At 39.5% G+C, this 19,931-nt stretch overlaps 1 protein-coding gene across 18 annotated transcripts in view; it reads right to left on the bottom strand.

The window, feature by feature from the left end:
* The window catches only part of LIMCH1 (LIM and calponin homology domains 1), a 354,085-nt gene that overhangs the window by 198,396 nt on the left and 135,758 nt on the right, over window positions 1–19,931 (bottom strand). For all 18 annotated transcript variants that reach the window (XM_037829692.1, XM_037829674.1, XM_037829678.1 and 15 more), the window contains exon 2: window positions 12,302–12,372. In XM_037829692.1, coding sequence (XP_037685620.1) covers window positions 12,302–12,372 — 71 coding nt within the window. The remainder of the gene's footprint in view (window positions 1–12,301; window positions 12,373–19,931) is intronic.

Here is a 19,931-nt window from a genome sequence, read left to right as displayed (position 1 = left end):
ATTGTTGTTCAGTCTTTTCTTTTATTCCTTGCTGTACCCTACCAAGACCTGTTGACCTCTTCAAAATTCTTCTCATTCCCATGAGTATGGGTATCAAACCCAAAAATCTTTATATGGCTTATAAAGCCCTGCACAATCTAGCCCCTACTTCTCCTCTCTGTCTACCCTCATCTCACACCACCATCTCCCTTGATGTCTACATTTTGACCAAACAAGCCTTCCTGCAATTCCTCCACTACACAGAGCTTCTTCTTGTCTTAGGGATTTCAAACATGTAATCTTTCAGTCTAGAACACATTTCCTCCCTATTTTTATCTCCTTTCCTTCTTTCCTGGATAATTTCTACTCATCATTCACGTCTCTACTTGAATGTCACTTGCTCGAGGAAACCTAAGGTTTTTACCCACAAAGAATCAGGATTTAGATTTCAGAACTGGTCAGGGTTCCCCAGATACATGATTTTACTGCACAGTGAACTAGAAACTCACTATGATTGTAAATAGGTTCTTAAAAAGGTTAGTTGCTGCATAAGCCAAAAAGAGCATACTCGCTTCAGAGTCCAAACCTTTCCTCCTGCTGTTTCCCCTTTGTAGGACACCCTTCTCTTTCACTCAGCTAATTCTTATCAGAAGTAAAATTCACTTGAGGTAACATGCCCCCCAGTAACTGTCTCCTAAATCACAACAATCTTTCCTTGTTTAACCTCTTAGGGGATTAAAGCCTGGTCACTTTTGCATTTACTCATGCACTGCTTTACACTGTAACTCTATTACTTTGTGTATGTTGAATCCCCAAGCATATTACAAAACTCTTGAAGATCAAGCATCATGTCTTATATTAGTGCCTAATTTGGTGCTGTATAATGCATGGTAGATACCCAACAAGTTCTCTGTGTGACAAACTGTCTCCCTGCAAAGCTACCACAACTTGTCCTAGAAGTCTAGTACATATCTGTGGCACAGCACATCTCATGCTGAAATCATGACAAGAATCCAAGACAAGCCCTCCTTCTTAGAATGAACAGCTCATTCATCAGCAATGATATAAACAAGTGTTTGCCAATAGATTTCTTATCATCAGAAAATTATTTTCAGCAACCTAAGAACTGAGACAAAAATCTACTAAGACATTCTTTCCTGGTCACTTATCTGCAGACTAACACACTTAGACTTTGCATTCCATGAAATTAGGTCTTCAAAACAAAATCCATACGTACAGTTCCATGATTCCTAGGAAGAAAGAAGCTTTAATGGAATCTTACACTTAAAGAAAGCAACTACGTCCATCCTTTGGTCTCCTAGTCCACAGTTCTTTACATGGAATTGTGTGTGTGTGTGTGTGTGTGTGTGTGTGTGTGTGTATAATATTGACTATAATAGTCAAGATGGGGAGGAAGTTAAAGGTAATCACTGATGATCAGTAACTTAGGCAAAAATCTTACTACTGGTTCTCAATTTATACAACAAACTTTTATAATGAACCTATTGTGTGCCAGACTAGCGTCCAGTGCAGGAAATACTGTGATAAATGAAAAGTGTCTTCAAGAAGTTTCCAATCTGGTACAGGAAACAGATGTGGGGACAAAGAGTTAGAGCCATGGCAAGTGCTAGAGCAGGGGTGAGCACAAGAATTGAGAAGCAGAGAGGGGGTACCCACTAACTGCCTAGAGGGCTCCGGAACAGCTTCCCAGAGAAAGAAACCACAGCAGACTGGATTTGGATCATGAGGGAGCTGGAGGAAATGACATCACCGCAGAGGTCAAGGTTACTGTTTTCAAAACAATCATTCTAGGCCCCAAGCCCTGCCAGCCAAAGTTCATTATTCACAGATGATCAAGTTTGTGAGGGGCCCAAACTCTTTGTTTCTTTCTTGCCCAGTTGATTATTGGCTAAGCAGGAGAAGTTAGAAAGTAAAATCTAAACTCGTCCACCCTGGGGAAAGAGTTGACGGGTGCTGGTGACAGAGTTGCATTGACTATGTCATATTCATAACCAATTCTTGGCCTATCTCCAACAATAATAATGAGAACAGTAGTGGTGCAGAGTGCCAAGCAAATGCCAGACACCGTGCTGGGCGCTTTACCATATCCTCCCACTGGAATCTCCCAGTAGTAATTTTCCCATGCTTAATCAATGAGGGGAGAAAAATTAACATTTAAGGGCCTGCTATGTTCTAAGCACTGAACAAAGAGTTTTACACTTTTTATCACTTAATTTAATCCTCAGAACAACCCTAGAAATTAGGTACAATTATCTGTTTTTATAGATGTGTAAACTGGGGCTCAGAGAGGTTAGATAACTTGCCTAAGGACTCATAGGAAACAAAACTAGGATCTGATCTGATCTATCTACTAGGTTCAGTCACCCTATTTGACTATTTAGGGTCTACTAATTCAGCAATTTCATAGGATTAAATTCCAAGTCTATGTACTTTCCACTACACTCTCTCATAAAATGATCTGAACTGGCTTTTATATATATATATATATATATATATATACATATATATATATATATATGTGTATATATATATATATATATATATATATGTGTATATATATATATATATGGTAAAAAAGAGAAAAGATGGAGGGAGATTGTGAGAAAAAAAATCAAACCACAGAGAAGAAAGGAGGGCATGTCTGCAAGAACCAGGATAAAATAATAAACATAATCATGCACTGAAATTTGGATTTGCATTTCTGGATGGGCAAGATAGAAAGGGCCACAGAGGTTATCTGTGTTCTGCCTTTGCAGAATGTGAAAGTAAGTGTGGGGTTGTTCCCATGACTGTGAGGCACTCTTAGCTTGCAGTAAGCAGGGGCCAAGGATGTATAACATCTTGCAATGGGCGGGACTATTCAAAAGCATCAAGGAATTGTTCTTAAGAGGCCAATAGCATTCTGAGGAGACACATGAGCCCATTAAATTCAAAACCCACCTGGGGGATGCTAGGAGGCTGGAGCAGCACCATGGGATCTCATTAGTGGGATCCCCTAGACCTCCCGGAAGAAATAGTGAAAGGAACACTAGAAACCCCAGGACAGAGAGATGCCAGGATTGTAGCCAGAGAAATAAACATTGGCCCCAAGCCCTGGAAGGAAACAGTCTCAGGAATGGAGGAGCAGACCCTGAGGTAGGACAGAGTGGGAAGGCAAGGGCTTCAGTCTGGGTGGTGGTAAATGGTCATGAGGAGAATGCCAGCAGGATCAGCCCCAAGTCCCCCAGCCCACTTCCAGGGAATCACACACTAAGTGATTCAGTGTCTGCATGTGGGGTGGGAGGGGACACAGGAGAACTGTCGAAAGGAGGGAGGGGAGACTGCTCAGAGGAATGTCTGTCAAAGGTACACTGGAAGACATATAATTAGGAAAGAGGTCTCTTCCCCAACTTCAAGTGCTCAAAAGTGATTGTGAATGTCCCAGTAATAGCTGAGGTATCAGAAGAAACATGGCAGCTCTGGGGAGCATTGGCCCAAATCCCGGGTGAAGCTGGAGAAGAAAGGTACCGAGTCTGGGAGGGGGCTCAGAGCAAAGGACAGTTATCACCTAAGGGCTGAGGGAACAGGCCTACAAAGGACAAAACCTGTTCCTTATGAGACAGGTTTTTCTCTAGTAGCACCCCAAGGAAGGGGTGATTTTTGACTTCAGTGAATCTCTGATTTACCTCGACCCACCTTGGGAGGTTAATTCACACAGTGGCTTAAAAGAAGAGAGGGCTAAAGGAGTCCATTCCTGGCAGGAAAGGTCTGGAAGCACAAGTCCCTCTAAGGCATCCTTCTTTGAGTGCACCTTATAGAAGTCTAATGCATTCCAGAGACCTAATAAACATGCAGTATACTCTCCTTAAGCTCACTTTTTATTTACTAGAAGTTCTGAAAATCAGATGTTCTGGTGGGATGTGAAGTCCCTCAGTGGCCTCTTTTTGTTTGGTGTTTCAGCAACCATCCCCTCTTCCTTGAAATTGCTTTCTCATTTACAGTTGAGGAATGTCCCCTCCCTGACTCTTAAGACATATAAGGCAGTTATGGGGGGGGGGGCATGGAGAGTGTTGACCCTACTTCCTGGATCCAAGAGAGGACAGACCCAGGCCTAGTCATTCAGGTTGGTTCCAAGATGGACACAAGACCCAATCTGGGTCAGTGAAGAGCAGGCACCAGGACTTTTCCTAAAATTACTCAGAAAGAGTATATATTTTCACTGCTGGGATTGTAAAGCTGGTATATTATAACCTGAGAGTTAATGGCAGCTAACTTTGTCACTATATGGGAAGAACTTACCAAAGGACCAAAGCCAATAGAGAAGAAAGCAGGACCAAGAGATGACAGATAGATAGATAGACAGATAGATAGATAGATAGATAGATAGGGACAGTGCTCAGATGACACAGTTCAAGCATGGGAGCACAGTAATGCCTGCTGCTTGTATGTATGTATATGATTTATCTCTGTGCTTATTTACATCAAGTCCCGGTAGTTTTCACTAGCAAAACTCCCACCCCCAAAGAAAGAAAAAACAACCCAGTCTTTAAATGTAGAAGATCTAATATTATTTTGTCAGGTCTCTGCATATAAGAAAAAGAGGGAAATTAAAAAAGGAACCATATTCTGACTGGGGGGAACAAAAGTGTAAATGAATTCAGACTCTCTCTCTCTCCCTCTAAAATAAGATACTCACCAATGATTTCCCAAAGTGGACAGAGGAACTAACTTGCTTTTTATTGTTTTCTATAATTCAGTCATTGTGACCCATCCCCATAAAAAAGAGACTTTTCCAGTCACTAGAGACAGAAATGAAGGGAAGCCCTTTCTCTTCTCTAGAATGACACCACCAAAAATTCAAAAATATTTTAGAGACTAACCCCCAAAGGGACAACAGGAGAGCAGAAGAAATAAAGATTTTCTCCTTACAATGCATATGGTGTATGTGGTAACTAAATGAATTATCTCTGTGAAGGTTGTCAACTCTTGGTTTTACACCTCAAGAAATACCTAAGAGTGAAGACACCTCTTCAGACTTCTAAACCAATAATGCAACCTTAATTTTATGAGTAGAAATATGATTTTTATACAGCATCATGAAAGACATGAAATTGCAAAGTACTTAGGAGGTCATTTTCTTGAAGTTCTTGCAGTGAATGTTTGAGGCAAGAAGAAAAATGCTAAACCACTAGCATGCTCTTTCTAATTTCTAACTTCCCAAAGGAAAAAAATCTTTAATACAGCTAATTCAAAAATATTGAAAGGTTAGGGTAAACCTAACCCCATTTGTGGTCTGTTCCTTTCTCAGGGATTAAGGAAAAATCACAGTGGGCAGCTAACGGCTCTCTATGTGCAGGGTTCCTATGCCAACTCCCGAGTACATCACCCAGAATCCTCCACTCCCTGAAGGTGTCCTGCCTCTCCACATCTTCCCTTAGAAGCCCTTCCCTCCTTAGAGGCTTGTCAAAAATAGCAAGATAGGTGAATCCATCAGAACTTTGGCTAGGGTAAGGCATCTGTTCTTGCCAGAAGTGAACACTGAGATAAAGCCAGAATTGAAGGATAATATGAAAGCATATTCAAACATGAACCAACTACCTATACAAACACAAAAAAGTTCGAAAATCTAATCTCTGCTTTATTAACTTTAAAATCCATGAAATTCTACATTCTGGTTATATTTATAAAATAGTTCTGCTGTTATTACTTACCTCATTCATTCTTTACAGAGAATTTTAAAATAATTAAGGGGAGCATGAAAAGTAAGGATGTTAATGGATCATTACACATTAATACAAAGGATTCCATGGCTCCACAGTGACACAAAAAAGGAGGACTTGAGGGAGGGAATGCTCTCATGTAGAGAAGACACAAGAGTGCCAACTAATTAAAAAAAAAAAAAAAAAAAGGATAGAATAGAAAAGAATTAGAAAGAACAAAATAGAATAACAGACAAGAAAATCACCATTTTCCAGACACTAAGGTAATGTTTGATTCAGGAAAGTATTATTGATGGATACTAAACCTATTGGGTGAAAAAGTTTTTTGGGGTATCAAGTTATTCCCACAGTCTTAGAGTATATCCCACAGATTATGAAGGGATGTTGCACTAATAATACTTGAATCTTGGGGACACCATGTTTACAAATTGATCAAACACAACATCAGCAATAATGGAGCAAACTACCTTCTGTGGTACACTGAGAAAGTCACACCATCACTCATGTAGTATCCTTGCCAAAACCATCCAACCTGAATCTGATCAGGAGGAAACATTTAGGCAATTCCAAATTGTGGCACATTCTACAACACAACTGGCCTGGATTGTTCAAAAAGGTTAATGTTATGAAAGACACAAAAGTCTGGATTAAAGGTTCTAGCATTAAGGAGATGAAAGAGACATGGTAATCAAATGCAATTTGTGATCTTTGACTGGATTCTAGATTTTTAAAAACCAGCAATAAAGGACATTATTGAGGATGCTGGGAAAATTTCAATACAGACTATACATTAGACATTACTGTATCACTGTTAAATTTCTTGAGGGGTTATACAAGAAAATATCCCTGTTCTTAGGCGATACACTAAAGCATTTAAGAGCTGACGTCATGTCTCTGCTTATTTTCAAATGGTTCAAGAAAAAAGCAGTGTGTGTGTATATACACACAAACACACACACACACACACATATACACAAAAAGATAAAATAAATATGACAACATGATAACTAGCACATCCAGGTGCAGGGTTTATGGGTATGCATTGTATTATCCTTGCAACGTTTCTATACATTTAATTTTTAAAATTTAATTTTTAAATTTAATTTTTTTTAAAAAAATTAAAAAAGATAAAAAGTTAAAGGAAAATCTTGTAAAGAAACTTCTGAGAAAACCTTTTGCAAAAAAGTATTTAACTATCCAAGTACATCAACCAGTTTCATTACTCTACCCTATAATGCTGACACCCATTTTCAGCATGAAGAAGATAGAATGGTCTTTGCCCCAGATATCCCTGAAGATTGAGAGAAGGATAAAATGAGAGGGGGGAGTTTTAATGGAGAAGTTGAGATTTAACAGATTACGGCTACTGACTCATTTTATAGATATTTCTTTTTAGTTTCTAGTGTATTAGAGTAGTCAGAAGGAAATACCTAAAAATGCTGAACTGTAATCCAGTGGCCTTGATTGTTGATGATGATTATATAATTATACAGCTTTTATCTCGTAACCATGTGATTATAAAAACCTTGGGACTGATATTCCCTTTATCCAGTGTATGGGTAGATGAGTAATAAAATAAAGACATGCATGAAAAAAAATAGGTAGGGAATATGGGGAAAAAATATCCCTATGCAGACTCTGGACAATAGTTAATAGTACTGCTTTAATAATCTTCCATCAATTCTAAGAAATGTACTATGGTTAAAAAATGGTAGAATTGCAAAAAAGTGCTATCATAAATTGCAACAAGTTTTCCACACCAATACAACTGTTGGCAGTGGGGTGGTGTCTGGAAATCCTGTATTTTATGCATGATTGTTCTGTAAACCCACAACTTCTCTAATAAAAAAAGTTTTTTAAAAAGGTATTTGATTTACCCAAATAGCTTTTTGCATGACCCAATTACTTAATTTTGCAAGAGTAAACTCAATTACTTAATTTTATAATAGTGAACAATTTTCAACTAAAATTAATTCTATAGTTCCTATGATACAAGAGTTTGGCAAACTTTTTCTATAAAGGGCCAGACGGTAAATATTTTAGGCTTTGTGGGCCACCTATGGACTCTCTCACATATTCTCGTATGCGTGTTTATGTGTGCGTGCATGTGTATGTGTGTTTATAACCTTTAAAAATGTAAAAAATATTCTTAGCTCGTGGACCAGTAAGAAAGCAGTTCGAGGGCCGTAGTTTGTCGAGCCCTGATATAGATAAAATTCCATAGCGGTCTATCTAAAGAACAAAATCAGTCAGGAAAACAAGGCAGAAAATTTCCTTTCTGGAACTATGTCAAAAGGGTTTGGTTGGGGCGAAGTGAACTAGTTGACTAGCATCAGCAGTTCCCTACTGGTACCAGCTTCTTTAGGGAATGGTTCATTGCAGTTTTCCTCTTTTACCTTTAATTCCTCAAAGACAGTGCAGTGTTCAATGAATTGTTCTAACAGTTGGACGCTTGTCACACTTTTGCAGCCATGTCATATTTTAACCCCAGACATTTCCTTTTAAGTCACTCAGCAGAAAGTCCACATCATTTGAACATTTAACCTCAAAAACTTTACCTACACACACTTTGCCAGAACAGCTGAGGAAGAGAGAGACAATTACAGCAAAAACACACGTGCTATAATTCTATTTGGCATATACGCTCTATTTTATACTTGCTATGACTGTAAGTTATGCATTAATGCATAAGTATTACTGTACAGGGTTGCATATGCAAAGCCATGTCTCCTTGTACTTCATGAGTGATTTTCAGGGTGATTTTGATGCCACTCAATTTCCATCTTTTATGCTGGCTTTAGATGCCAGTTGTTTTCTTAATTTTTTTAATCTATCCTGACTTAGTAATCTTTAGTACAGTTTCACCACTCTCATTTGTCTCCATCTGGTTTTGATGGCTCTATCTGAGAAAACTTAAACCCCTATATTCCTTGCTGACACAACCTCCTATCCTTCCAGCTCTCTCAGGCCTCTGCTCTTACCATAACAGCCTTTTGAAGCCAGGAAGGACTGCCAGACCCCTGAAACTTACATTTTTGCAAGACTAGCAGCTCCACGCAGTTCTGTCTTCATCCTCTGCCCAGCTGAGACCCAGTGGTTCGTCCTGTGCACTGCCCTTCTCCCCACATCCTAGACTGTCTAGTGCTCCTTCTCTACCCACCTCCTGCTTTTCCTTCCCATTAAAATTCCAACTCTAGACACAGGCCAGTGGTTAAGAACAAAAGGGAAGAATCAGATGGATTGAATTTAAATCTTTCTTAGCTGTGTGACCCTCGCCAAGTTATTTAATCCTTTGACCCTCGGTTTCCTCCTCTGTAAAATGGGGATAATAATGGTACCTTATAGACCACAGGCAGGTTTGGGACCCAGCTGGTAACAGGAAAACCAGGCCCCATGCTCAGAAGATGCCCTACTCTTTAACAAGAACTATGAGATGTTTTTTCAGAATCTTATAAACAAGCCAGGAAAGTTTTTGTGTATGTGTCTATCCATAGCTGCAGCTAACATTTAGAACCAGAACACTTCAGACAAAAAGATGAGAGTTTGTTGAACAAAAGAAAGAGAACTCACCAATGTTTCTGTATTTATCCACTGGGACCGTAACACTGTTACAAGACAACAACTGGACTTCTACTTTGACTACTACAAAGTTGGAAAGCCCCAAATGATTTTTTAAAAGAGAACTACATATCATGAAATTCCCATTCTAAGCACAGCTGAGCTGCTAGTTTTCAAAATTCAAAGTTGTAGAGAGTTCCTATATTTTTAAATGTTGCTACATGGGGGATAGCAATGAGCTAGAACTCCTTCATCACCAGTACCTACAAAATGGTTCTAGAGAGTGGTACAGTCTTAAGCTTTCTCATCTACATTTCAAAGACAGGTGTTTAAAATCTGTGTGGATCCACTGTTCCTGAGACCTCCAAACTGAGTTTCCTATCCATTGGCCACTGCCATCCATTAACCCCACACCTGAAATGGTGCATGTCCCCCTCCTTGCCAGCATGGCCTTTGAACCCGAGTCTCAGAATATACACCTGCTGCTCCCAGTCTGTGGCAACTCAATATGTTCAGCTCAGGTAAAACTTGGCCATGCCCCTACCCCTCCCCATAAAGATAAGGAAGGGAAGGAGCCCTCTTTCTCCATTGGCGCAGACCTCCATTGCATTCAACCCTTGGGTGACAGTTTTGTTTTTCATGCTCTGCAGGGCCTGTACTTTCAAATTTGTTTGCACTTTGTTTCTCTGGCTGCTGACCCACCTTTCCCTCAAAGGCTCTGGCTGGGACTCATGCTACTGGCTTTCCTTGCCTCAGACTACCTAAGTGGTATATTTTAACTTTAGCAGACTCTTGCCCAGTGTTGCCCATTGGAGTCCCACCAGGGAAGCCAGGGCTTGAATCCCTGCTCCTGAGACTCCAAAACTCATGCTCTTTCAACTATGTCAGTAGGACTGATACTCCATAGATCCTCCATAAAGGACTCAGACAATAACCTATTTGTCTTGGGTTTTGTTCAACCTACCTGCACAGCAACATTTGTCCATGTCCTCTGTGTTGGCCAGTTCCCTCAGCTTTCCCCTTCTGCTATCAGCAGTTTAAGCCCTTTATTTACACAAAGAAGCCCTGCTATGATCTGTGCCTCCATGTTCTAACTATACTATTTTCTGGCCTGGACCTTAAAACCACCTCTTCACCCTTAAACAACCTTAATCTTCTTTAACATGGTTGTAAAAGATCAATGCCCCATTGCACACACAGGGAGACTCCATAATTTAACAAATTCTGTGTGTGTAAATGCCCCAAGATTCAGAGGCTTGTCTTCAGGCAAGCGCAATTTGAATCCAAAGTCATGAATGTGATATTACTCCCTGACAGATTCATTCTTGGGAGTATAATGGAAAGGTGGATGCCTGCAAGAATCTTTGGAGCAAATGTCAGGTAAACAAAAATTGATATCAAAGACTCACTTCAATTAAGCCAAAAGAGCATGACCCACATAAATTAGTTCCTATTCTGGCTAGTGTTAACATCTGTGTAAAACACAGAATCATTGGGAAAGCAAGTGCTAGAACAGAAGGGAAGTTTTTGGAGACTTTCAGATTTGTCTCCAGTGAGATGCTAAACTAACTGGGGTTTGCTTAAGGGATGTGCCCTAATTTCAATTTAACAAAGGGAAAAGAGGTGGTCAGGGAAGAAACGTATGAGAAGAAGGGAGAAACGACACAGGAAGGAGAGCATGGAAACAGCAACTGGTGGATATAAATTTTTCTTTGATGAAAGAAGGGGATGGGGAGGCAGGAAAAAATGTTGACATGGACTATGTTGAAAGGTCCTGTATAATAACCTATATTTTTAAAGGACTGTATAGTTTTGAAAAGCACTTTATCCACATTATCCTTTTTAAATTCACAAAAAGCCTATGAAATAGGCAGGGGTTGTAAAGTTTTTATTACCACTTTGGAGGGGATAAATAAAGAGACCCAAGGAGGTAAAATAAATTCATTAAGGTCATGGCACCAATAAGCAGTGGGGGGTTGAGGGGGGCCCAAGACTTAAATCCCTCACTCTTCAGCTCTAAAACCCATGCTCTTTCAACTACATCAGTGAGTTCCAAACAAGAGAAAGTAGCCAAACATATGAGTCCCTTCTATGTGACTCCATTTACATAAAGCTCAAGAACAGGAAAAAAGACTATGGTGATAGAAATCGGAATAGTGGTTGTTTATAGGGGAGGGAGTTGACTGGATGGGGCATGAGGGAACTTTCTGTCCTGTCTTAATTGGGATGTAGGTTAGATATGTGGACACATTTGTCAAAACCCATTAGACTGTACGATTAGGAGCTGTACATTTCATTATACGTAAATTTCACTTCAATAAAACAAAAATCAGTATCCAATTATAGAATATATTAAATAAATCCAAAATTCAAAATCTTGAGTTGAAGTTTATGTCCAATCATCTCTAAGTATCAAAGCTGTAGCTTATTTTATGATTGCAACAGCTTCACAGAAAGTTCTGAAGCCCATCATCACAGCAGCACTCTATGACAGAACCCAGTTGCAAAACATAAAAATTAAACACTGCAGTTACTGTTCAGATTTGAATTTTGCCAAAAGCACAAATTAAATATATTCAAAATAACTCAGTGAAGTGGGCCCATCAAGACTATTACCTGGCATGCTTTTAGATGTTGTAAGTAAATACAAGCATTGTTCTCATGTGGAACAAGCTGCTTTTGTCTGGATTGAGAACAGGCAGGGGGAGCGGGTGGTAAGCTGCTACTTACATCAAATCATTTCACATCCTGACAATTACCTGGGCCCAAATTCCCACATGGTAAAAGTTGGCTGGAGCTCAGTAACAGCTACCAGAACCTCCTTCTTTATCTAATTTGCGTTTGCCCCAGTCCCTACCACTCCCTACTATTACCCCAACAATCCTTCACCTACTTGTTTCCTACCAAGCCCAGTAATTTTTGTGTGTGGTTTAGATTCAAACTGTGGATAAATCTAAAAGAGAACACTGGAAGTTTTATATACAAACTGAATGGTATTGATGGTTTTCTTGAATAGAAACAACTGAATGTAAGGCTATACTTACTCGCAGAGAAGGATTCCATTTTCTAACCCTGTCCGAAAATCTTTATCACCAAAACTTCTGCCAGTTACTTGCTGGAAAAGAAAAAAGAAAAAGAGAGCATAAATTTTTTTTCTTTTACTCAGGAAGTTCAGTTATTTTTTAAATATTCAAGAGCCTTGAAATGACTAGTGGCAATCCAAGAATAGGAAAAATCTGTTAGGTTTGAATTTCCTTTCCATCATGTAGCTTTGCCTAGATCAGCTAAACTTAAAATTTAGACAATTGCTTTGAAGCTTTTTTTTCCCCTCCTATCTTAAAAAACATCTGTTCTTCCTGATAAGGATTTGCTACTTTTTGGGTTTGGCCATGTTGAGTCAGGCCACAGCTTCTTTTATTCTGACCACAGAGGCTCCAACACAGTCCTGCTTATAGAAAAGCCTGTGGAAAGCACCTCCTGAGGACACTGTTTCTATTTAATAAGGCATGAAGGGGGTGAGGGAAGGGAGAACACAGATTCCTGCTCTCAAGAGACAGATATCAAGACAGGAAGATTAAAACCAATATCCATAAGTAATATGATGAGAAAGAAAAATAAAGTCTGGGAAGGAATGAACCATCCTACAGCACAAGACTGGTGGCCATTTCTGGTGTCTCTGCCTCTCCAAAGCACTTTGGCCTCAGCTAGGCACCAGGGGGACATTCATTCAATAAGCATTTATTGAGCACCTACAAATGCCATGTATGTTAGACACTGGGGGACAGCAGTGAATGCAACAGACAAGAATCTATGCCCAAGGAAATTACATTCTAGAGGACATCAGAGAGATAAGGGACAGAATAAGGAATTGTTAAAAGCTGATAAATGACAAGATGGAGTGAAAAGGGACCAGAATTACCTAATACTCAAACAGATATTTGCACACTGATGTTCATAGCGGCATTATTCACAATTGCCAAAAGGTGGAAGCAACCCAAGTGTCCATCAACTGAAGAATGGATAAACAAAATGTGGTATACACAACAACAGAAAATTACTCAGCCACAAAAAGGAATGAAGTTCTGATACATGGATGAATCTTGACATCATGTTGAGTGAAATAAGCCAGACACAAAAAGACAAATATTGCATGATCTCACTGATATGAAATAATTAGAATAAGCAAATTTGTAGGGTCAGAAACTAGAATACAGGTTACTGGGGTCAGGGTGAGGGTAGGGAATGAGGAGTTAGTGCTTAATTGGTAGAGAGTTTCTATTTGGGATGATGGAAAACTTTAGGTAATAGATGGTGGTGATGGCAGCACAACATTGTGAATGTAATTAACACCAATGAATTACATATTTGAATGTAAATTAGAAGGGGGAAATTTTAGGCTGTCTAAATGTTACTAGAAAAAAAATTTTTTTTTAAACCATAGGACTGTGCAACACAGTGTACCCTAATGTAAACTATGGACTATGGTTAATAGTATAATTATAAAAATATTATTTCATCAGCTGTAACAAAGCTACCCCAAAGCTAATGCAAAGTCTTAATAAGAGGGAACACTATGTGTGTGACAGGCGAGATACGGAAATCTATTTTCTGCACGATTTTTCTGTAAACCTACAACTCTTTAATAAAAAAGGAGGACTCTAATAAAGCAAACCATTTCTCAGTTTTAAAAAAAAAAGCATTATTATATCCTAGTTAGAACCCAAAACTGTCTAGCTACATTTAATACAGAATTTCTAGCTAAGTTTACCCAGGCCCCTCTCCACATTGAGCGATGATGATGAGCAAGGTCTAAAGCTAGAAACACAGATGAGACGTGGCCACTGCTCTCTACAGACTGATGAGGAAAGCAGACATATAAACTTGTGCTATAAGTAGAAGGTAACATAACTATTAAGACGAAAAGAAAATACTGGTGGTTCATGTACCACCTAAAATGTTCATGTTATCATTTGAAATTATCTGGCACATAATGCATAGCCACTGAAGGATGTCAAGCAGAAGTTGATGTAATAGTCCCAAGTCAGCCTTTCAATCAAAGCCCTCCCAGATGTAGTCTGACAAAATTCAGTTTCCTAGAATGGGAATAGGCATCACGTATCTGGAGGAAGGTGCTCATTTCACCTCTGTTCCCCCTCTGCCTGCTTCCCTTTCTCCTGTGGTTGTTAGGTCCAGCATGGCCTTTCCACTGACTCAAATGCCATCCATTCCTCAAAGCCCAGGTCATCTAGGATAGAGGCACACATATCTTGGTTAGGGGGATCAGCCACTGGTATACCCTAAAATTTCCTCTAGGCCCTCACCACTCAGAAGTTTGGTCCTTGATGACTACAATGTGTAAAGTCAGAATTGACTCTTAAAGCACAGCCTAACAAGGAAATGCTTGTAATTGGACCCAGGAGTCTCCCCCTGAGTGCCTCTTTGTTGCTCAGATGTGGCCCTCTCTCTCTAGGTAAGCCACCTCGGTGGGTGAACTCACCGCCCTCCCCCTATGTGGGATCTGACTCCCAGGGGTGTAAATTTCCATGGTAATGCGGGATATGACTCCCGGGGATGAATGTGGACCTGGCATTGTGGGATTGGGACCATCTTCTTGACCAAAAGGGGGATGTGAAATGAAACGAAATAAGGCTTCGGTGGCTGGGGGATTTCAAATGGAGTCTAGAGGTCACTCTGGTGGGCATTCTTACACACCATATTGATAACACTTTTTAGCTTTTAATGGACTGGAATAGCTAGAAGTAAATACCTGAAATTATCAAACTCCAACCCAGTAGCCTTGACTCTTGAAGACGATTGTATAACGGTGTAGCTTACAAGGGGTGACAGTGTGATTGTGAAAACCTTGTGGATCACGCTCCCTTTATCCAGTGTATGGACAGATGAGTAGAAGAATGGGGACAAACACTGAATGAAAAAATAGGATGGGATGGGGGGGATGGTTTAGGTGTTCTTTTTCAGTTTTATTTCTTATTCTTATTCTGATTCTTTCTGGAGTAAGGAAAGTGGTCAAAAATAGATTGGGGTGATGAAGGTATAACTGTGATGGTACTGAGAACAGTTGATTGTACACCATAGATGATTGTATGGTATGTGAATATATCTCATTAAAACTGAATTTAATTTAAAAAAAGTAAATCAACAATGGCGGAGGATGGAAATGGAATGTTTTGGATGTTCTTTTTTATCTTAATTTTTATTTTATCTTTGGAGTAATGAAAATGTTCAAAGATTGATTGTGGTGATGAATGCAAAACTATATGATGATGCTGTGAACAACTGATTGTACACTTTGAAGAATTGTATGTTATGTGAATATATCTCAATTAAATTGCATTTAAAAAAAAAGTTGGGTCCTTGGACAAGAAGCAGCAGCATCTTCATCTGGAATTAATTTAGAAATACAGACTGTCAGTCCTCCCCTTTGCCTCCAAGACTTACTAAATCAGAGCTGTAGTTTACAAAGACCCCCATGTTATTCATAGGGCACTGATTTTTATAAAGCCCTGACCTAGGAAACTAAAACTAAACTAGGAGTTCATAATCATAACGGGAGGACCTTCCATTGGAAACAGGATTTTGGGTCACCTGTCCCAACAATCCCTCTTGGTAACATCTTTATGATGTGTTTACAATGTCACATGTTGTCTCTTCTAACCGTAAAGGCTGCTAATTACTGTTACCTCCACTATAGCATAAGCCACTGCTATAAACAATAAAATAGCTGCCAAGAGTCAGCTGCCAATACCAACCATCCCTTTGCAGGAGAAATGAAAAGTGACCTTCTAATCTCTTTCCAGAACTGTCAACTAGATCCCAACTGACTGAAGACTCGGCAAATTTCCAGAGGCTCTGGGCAAGCATCAGCTCACGATCAGTCTAAAGACAAGATGGGAAGCTTAGGAGAAGCTCTTAAAAAGAAGCTGATGTGGGGGTCTGGGCCATGGGGTGGTTGGGGAGAGAGCCTAGGTTCAGAAGTGTTCAGGAGCCAACAGCATGAAATGTCAACAGCATTCTACCCTGCTCCATTCACCCCACAATGTGATCAAATTCATCCTTGCAACTCCATCCCTTTAGTTTTTCAGCCCCCAAAACTTAGAGTCATGCTTGATCCCTATTTTTCTCTCACACCTCATCTGGCCCATTGACAAATCTGGTTAATCCTGCTTTCAAGCCTTAACTAGAATTCAACCACTCTCACAGCCTCAACTCCACTACCTTAAGCCAAGCAACTGTCATCTTTCACCTAGATATTTCAATAGTCTCCTAACTGGCCTCCCCCTGCCACTCTTGCCTCCTTCCATCTATTCTCAGCATGGCAGCTGGAGTAATCCTGCAAAGTTAAATGATGCCATCACTCCACTCAAAACACCCCAGTAGCAACCCATTTCACTTGTAGTGGAAGCCAAAATTCTTACAGTTCTCTAATGGTTCTCAAAAGAAAGCAAAAACAATCAAACAAAGCTGATAAGAGTTCATGGACAGAAACCATTGGACACCATTATCTCAATGATGGGTATAATGAACTTGCACATATCTCCCCATTCAAGAGGCTCCATTAGATGTACTAATAATGGTGGTGATTATGTGACTAACCATGCTCTGTAGGCCTGTCAGAAAAACCCAACATCAGATTTAGGATTAATTCACCAACTACTAACCAAAATATTTGATGGAAGGAGGGTTCGGAAGGACATGCTTTGTCAGATGAAAGTAGCCAATGAAAGGATAATTTACCAAAACCTTGATGGGGTTTTAAAGGAAAAGAAAAGCTTTGGCCTGCCTTAGCAATTAAACCAAAAGCAGAACCAAGAGGACATCATAGTGTGTCATTCGCACTCTTTTATTGCAAGCAATTGTTGAGGAAGCTCAATTGTATCCAGTTTCCTTCCCATAGAACTAAAAGGTAATTACTTTTCTGAGTTTGTCCATGTCATGGCACTGCTCTAAATGATCCAAATAACTGAAATGTGGAGGCCTAAAAAAATCAGTCTAATAAACAAAACCACAACTTTATGGCAACATTTTTACAATGTGTTTATAATATTACACATTGCATAGCACAATGCTACATGCTGCTAATTACTTTGTTACTGTGATTGCTACATAATTGCCATAAACAGTCAAAAGGCTGCCAAGAATCACTCTTCCAGTCTGAACCTCACCATTTACACAAATTGTACTTCAAAAGAATTTCAATTGAGCTTCAGTTGGTTCTTTAAAGAAATCTGGTGGACAAACTAGTCTACTAAGAAAGTACAGGTCTGAAAAAGATTTAAAATAAATGTTGGCAAGCACTATCAAAATGATATTAAGAGGAGATTCTATCATCTGACAAAATAATGGCCCCTGTATTCAAACAACTGGAAAAAAACATCATTTAACAGAATTTGACAACTTTTGAAAGACATGGCTATTTTCTCTAAACTGTATTAAAACAGGTACACTTTTCAGAAGGGTGTGATTTCTTCCTAGACACTGGAAATAAAAATCACACTCTTTAATTCACTGAAGATTATTCACGGCTCATTAGATTCACTTCTTTTCTGATTATATTTGACGCATTTAACAAGAAGAGCATTTCTGCATATTTTTATACCTAAATTATAAAATAAAGCAAAACAGAATTGCTCTTATTTTTTATATTTTCTGAGAAATAAATCTATTCTGCATCCTTTGTGGGATTGCTAGAAAAATCAAATCAGAATTCTATGGAAGGTTTTTTTTGTAAGCACTGCTAAATCACACTTATCCAAGCCAGTATTACTACCAACCAAGCAATTTATTCCTGGAATAAAAAGGGACACCTTCCAGATGGGGGAGAGAGATCTTTGACAATCCTTCTCCCCACAGACCACTAATTCCCCCCTCCCAAAGTGACTGTTCCAGAATGACATTTTGCTTGTCACTCCCAATTAGTTCCTCATAGATTCTCCCACTCCCATGTAGAGCCAATGGCCCCACTGTTGGAATCGCAGTGAGATCTAGACCATCTGGTCAGATTTTCTTCAGGATGACACCCAGCCACATGCACATCCCTCAAAATACCCTTACGTCTATATTTCACCCTTTTCAGCCAGCTGGAAAGGAAGAAATGTACTTCCTCTTTCATAAATAAAGCTCATTTATCACGGTTCTATCTCTTCACATCCCTAAGCTGCCTTTGTCTCAACCTTACCTCTCTGTCCACAATGTCTTCCACCTGTGCCTCTCCGCTGGTAACATAATGAATTCTCTCTTTTCCTCAAAACACTAGTTCAATCCAGCCCCTTCAACAATCATCCTATTTTCCTCCTTCTTTCAAAAACCTTAACTCCCGATATGAATATCCTGTACCCATTACCCTATCATCATAGCTTAGCTGCCTGCAAGTTGTCCTCATTTAATCCACTGAAAAATCTTAAAGGGTTAAGAGTTAGACCTGGGTTTGAGTCACAGCTCCACCACTTATAAGCGAAACCACCTTGGATAAGTTAATAAACCTGTACCAGCCCTCAGCTTCCCTATTTAAGAAATGATAACAGAATCTACTCCAAAGGTTTACACAAAGAGTAAATGAATTAATGTATGTAAAACCTTTACCCTAATATAAGGGCTCAATAAATTTCATTACTATTATTAGCAACAATAATAATATTGCCATAGATCTTATTCTTGGTTTCTCTTTCTCCATTTTGTCCTCCCTGATCTTAAATGATATCATGCTTTACAGGTTCTCCTTTTCCATTCTAATATCACCACGCTGCCTGATCCAAAAAACACTTTCCTCAGCTGATCTTATCCAAGTCTCAGCAGCACAATGGTCAACCACTCCCTCACTTTTGGAACAAACGCCTCTCCTGGGCTTCCCCACTGCAAGACACTCCCAGTTTTCCTTCTACCTCATTAAATAAACATTCCTTTCTCCATTGCCTTAGCTACTCTATCTCGTTCACTTCCTAACTGTAAAATATGGGCTGTTATCTCCTTTCTCCACTTTTCTTTTCTTCTCTCTCTATGCCCGCACCCCCTTCCCTGGGTAGTCAAATCTCATGGCTTTAAATATCTGACACATGGTGAAAACTCATACATTTTTTACACGTGGCAGTTACCCTTCTGCCCTGAGGTCCAGAATTGAATATCCAATTTCTTACTCAACATCTCCACATGGATACCTAATAAATAATTCACCCTTACCACTATCAAAACAAAAGCTGTGATGTCTGCCCCCTGGATCCAACCTGTTCATCTCCAGATCAATGAAAGGCACTACCATGCTCCTTCCCGCAAAACACAGAAACATGTTCAAACCATCAAGAAGACCAATGCTCCTACCTCCAAAATATATTTTAGGTCTGTCTTTTCTCTCTTCCTCTACACCAGCACTCTGGTCCAAGCCTCCATCATCTTAAAAGAACCAAGAAAATCATAGTAGCCCCCCTCCCTGGGCTCTCTGCTTCTAGTTTTGCCCTTCCACAACCCATCTCCCACCCAGCAGCTGGGGCCTCTCTAAAGATCCATCCCTTGTCCCTTCCCATAACACCAGAATAAAGCCCAGGTTATATACACAACCCTTTCATTGTAAGGAGAAAAATAATATCATATAAATTAAGTGACTTGTCCAGGGTCATACAGCTAATTAGTGGCAAGGGTGAGCCAAGAACCAGGCTTCCTTGT

The sequence above is a fragment of the Choloepus didactylus genome, chromosome 3 (genome assembly GCF_015220235.1).
Source record: "Choloepus didactylus isolate mChoDid1 chromosome 3, mChoDid1.pri, whole genome shotgun sequence".
In the NCBI taxonomy this organism is placed as follows: Eukaryota; Metazoa; Chordata; class Mammalia; order Pilosa; family Megalonychidae; genus Choloepus; species Choloepus didactylus.
This window is presented reverse-complemented; position numbering and strand designations above follow the sequence as displayed.